At 33.6% G+C, this 2,259-nt stretch overlaps 1 protein-coding gene across 1 annotated transcript; it reads right to left on the reverse strand.

Moving 5' to 3' along the window:
* Positions 1 to 204: 204 nt before the first annotated feature.
* On the reverse strand, positions 205 to 2,016 carry LOC109209649 (probable BOI-related E3 ubiquitin-protein ligase 2). Its single transcript, XM_019372962.1, has 2 exons — positions 1,405 to 2,016; positions 205 to 750 (listed from the first exon to the last, which is right to left on the reverse strand). The coding sequence occupies exons 1-2, from the start codon at positions 1,714 to 1,716 to the stop codon at positions 208 to 210; spliced, it is 855 nt and encodes a 284-aa protein (XP_019228507.1). The 5' UTR covers positions 1,717 to 2,016; the 3' UTR covers positions 205 to 207.
* Between the last annotated feature and the right edge of the window lie 243 nt (positions 2,017 to 2,259).

The raw sequence follows: 2,259 nt of genomic DNA on the forward strand, positions 1-2,259 counted from the left end.
TTGCCCGACTAAACACCCCTTTAATATTCCGACTGACTACCAAAATACTGAACCGAAATATCCAAATACTTAGCATCTCGTGCGGACCAACAAACACCCCTAGACCTTTTCTCCCAACCCAATGTTCATTTACCCTCTTATGATGAAATGTGACTTTAACTTTTTTTCTTGGAAACAAGAAACACTAGTCATTTTCATAAGAGAAGATCAAATCAAAGCTTCAATACTTGCTTTCTTCTCAATTCTACAGACAGGACATGAATGTAGAAAAGGGTCACAATCTTTACATGAACAAAGGTGCCTACAAGGCAAGAAAACAATACATGATTTCCTACAATTGCAGCTTTTGCACATCATCTTTCTCGTATCTTGTTCCTCATTTCCTGTCTCAAGACTCAGTTGCTGTGTCTCTTGTACGTTATACTCCATTGGTTGTACATCACAACAAGACTCTGCATCTCCTACACCTCCATTGGTTGATACAACACATGCACTTCCTCTTAGCTGTTCAATTGTGTTGTTTAAAGATAGGACAATGGCTTCGTTTTCTTTGGCTATTCTTTGCCATGTTTGGTTCTCCATTTCTATTCTTTTTAAGAAATCTTGTAGCTCCTTTGACTTGTTCATTGCCTTTGCGATTTCTTCGTCTTTTTGTTTTAGTAAAAACTGAGCCTTTGTTTCGTAGTTTCTCAAGATTAATGTTAGTTGTTGCTTTCTTTGTTCCTGTAAAGCCAATCTCAGTCTCTCGTTCTGTTTATCAAAAAAAAAAAAAAAAAAATTGTTAGGTTGCTGCATATCGTTCATACAAAAACTAAAAAAATAAAAATGCAAACTTTCCGCTAGTTAAAATTTGGCCAAAACACAATTGGTATATATACATTCGCTAGCCAAAAAGTGTATACAATATGTATATTATAGGTACATATAAAAAAAATACACATTTTCGCTATTATTTTTGGGAGCGGCTAAAAAAATATATTTTTTTATAAAATAATAATCTTGATTAAATTTTAATAACTTATTCGTTGTATTTTATGAAGGCAAGTTTTGACGTGGTAAAGTTGTTGTCATGTGACCAGGGGGTTACGGATTCGAACTGTGAATACAGCCTCTTACAAAAATGCAAGATAAGACTGCGTACAATAGACCCTTATGATCCTGCCCTTTCCTGCCTTACTCGTTGCATTTTATACTGCAGCGTCTGTCCGAAGACGAATTTAAAAATAGAGGGAAAGATTTTTTTTTTTGCTACTTATCAAAAATATCCTTAGTGAGGTCTTAAAAACATTTCTATGGGTGTAGAAACAAAAATTGAGTTCTTGTTTTTAAAAAAAAAAGAATTCTAAAAAGAACAGAATGTCATGTAAAATGGAAGGAGGAAATTGTAAAAGATACAAGAATAACCTGTAAATTGATGAACTGATCAATCTCAAGCCTCTGTTTCTCTAATTGGCAGGCTAAGCTCACCACTGTTTGGTTAGAATTTGTGTTATGGCCAGTTGTACTGAAGTTCATCAAATTCTGATTATTTTTCTGGTTCAGAATTTGAAACTGCTGCTGCTGCTGTTGAATTTGTAGAAATTGTTGTTGTTGTTGTTGATGTTGAGGATTGAAGTAAAAGTGGCTAAATCCGCAAACATTATTCTCCATTAAATCCTGTGAACTTACCAAAGGAAACCCGAGATTATCCGAATACAACTGCGCTTGAATGGTCATATTTGTAACAGGAAGAACAAAAGTGCAAAACCAAAAACAAGAACTGCCCTTTATTTTCTAGCCAAAAGAAGAAGCAAACAAGGTGGGTTGTGGTTCAAAATAAGAAATTGATTTGTTCCAAAAGGAGAGGAGAGGATTTCTATATAAAAAACTGTTGGCAAAACCTATGACAAAATTTGTGACATGTTTCTTGGTTTAGGGTAGGCCAAACCTATGACTTATATATTGAAAACATAAAATAAATATTAGAAAAAAGAAAAAACAGAAGATGGTGGGGTCTGTTTCTTCTGTTGTGTATTTATAGTATAGAAATAATTTTGTTGATTCAAAATTATGGAAACTGAAAAACTGAAAAGTTGCAGGAAGTAAAGGAGGGGAAGCATTAAAGGGAAAATTTATAGCTGGTAACCTTTTACATGCAGATTTTGTGACTAAACTATCGGGTCGGAAGTTTTGTAACAAAATAAATGAATGATTAGAAATTACAATTAAATTTAATTCCATTCCTAATTTGGAGGTTTTGAATTGAAGGAGTTTTGTGTG

Source organism: Nicotiana attenuata, unplaced genomic scaffold, assembly GCF_001879085.1.
Source record: "Nicotiana attenuata strain UT unplaced genomic scaffold, NIATTr2, whole genome shotgun sequence".
Taxonomy (NCBI): domain Eukaryota; kingdom Viridiplantae; phylum Streptophyta; class Magnoliopsida; order Solanales; family Solanaceae; genus Nicotiana; species Nicotiana attenuata.

What these genes read in the sequence shown, in the direction of transcription:
- LOC109209649 (XM_019372962.1), bottom strand. Translation starts at nt 1,716, where the DNA reads ATGACCATTCAAGCGCAGTTGTATTCGGATAATCTCGGGTTTCCTTTG. An exon ending in ATCAGTTCATCAATTTACAG is followed by an intron (nt 751 to 1,404) that starts GTTATTCTTGTA and finishes TTTGATAAACAG; the next exon opens with AACGAGAGACTGAGATTGGC.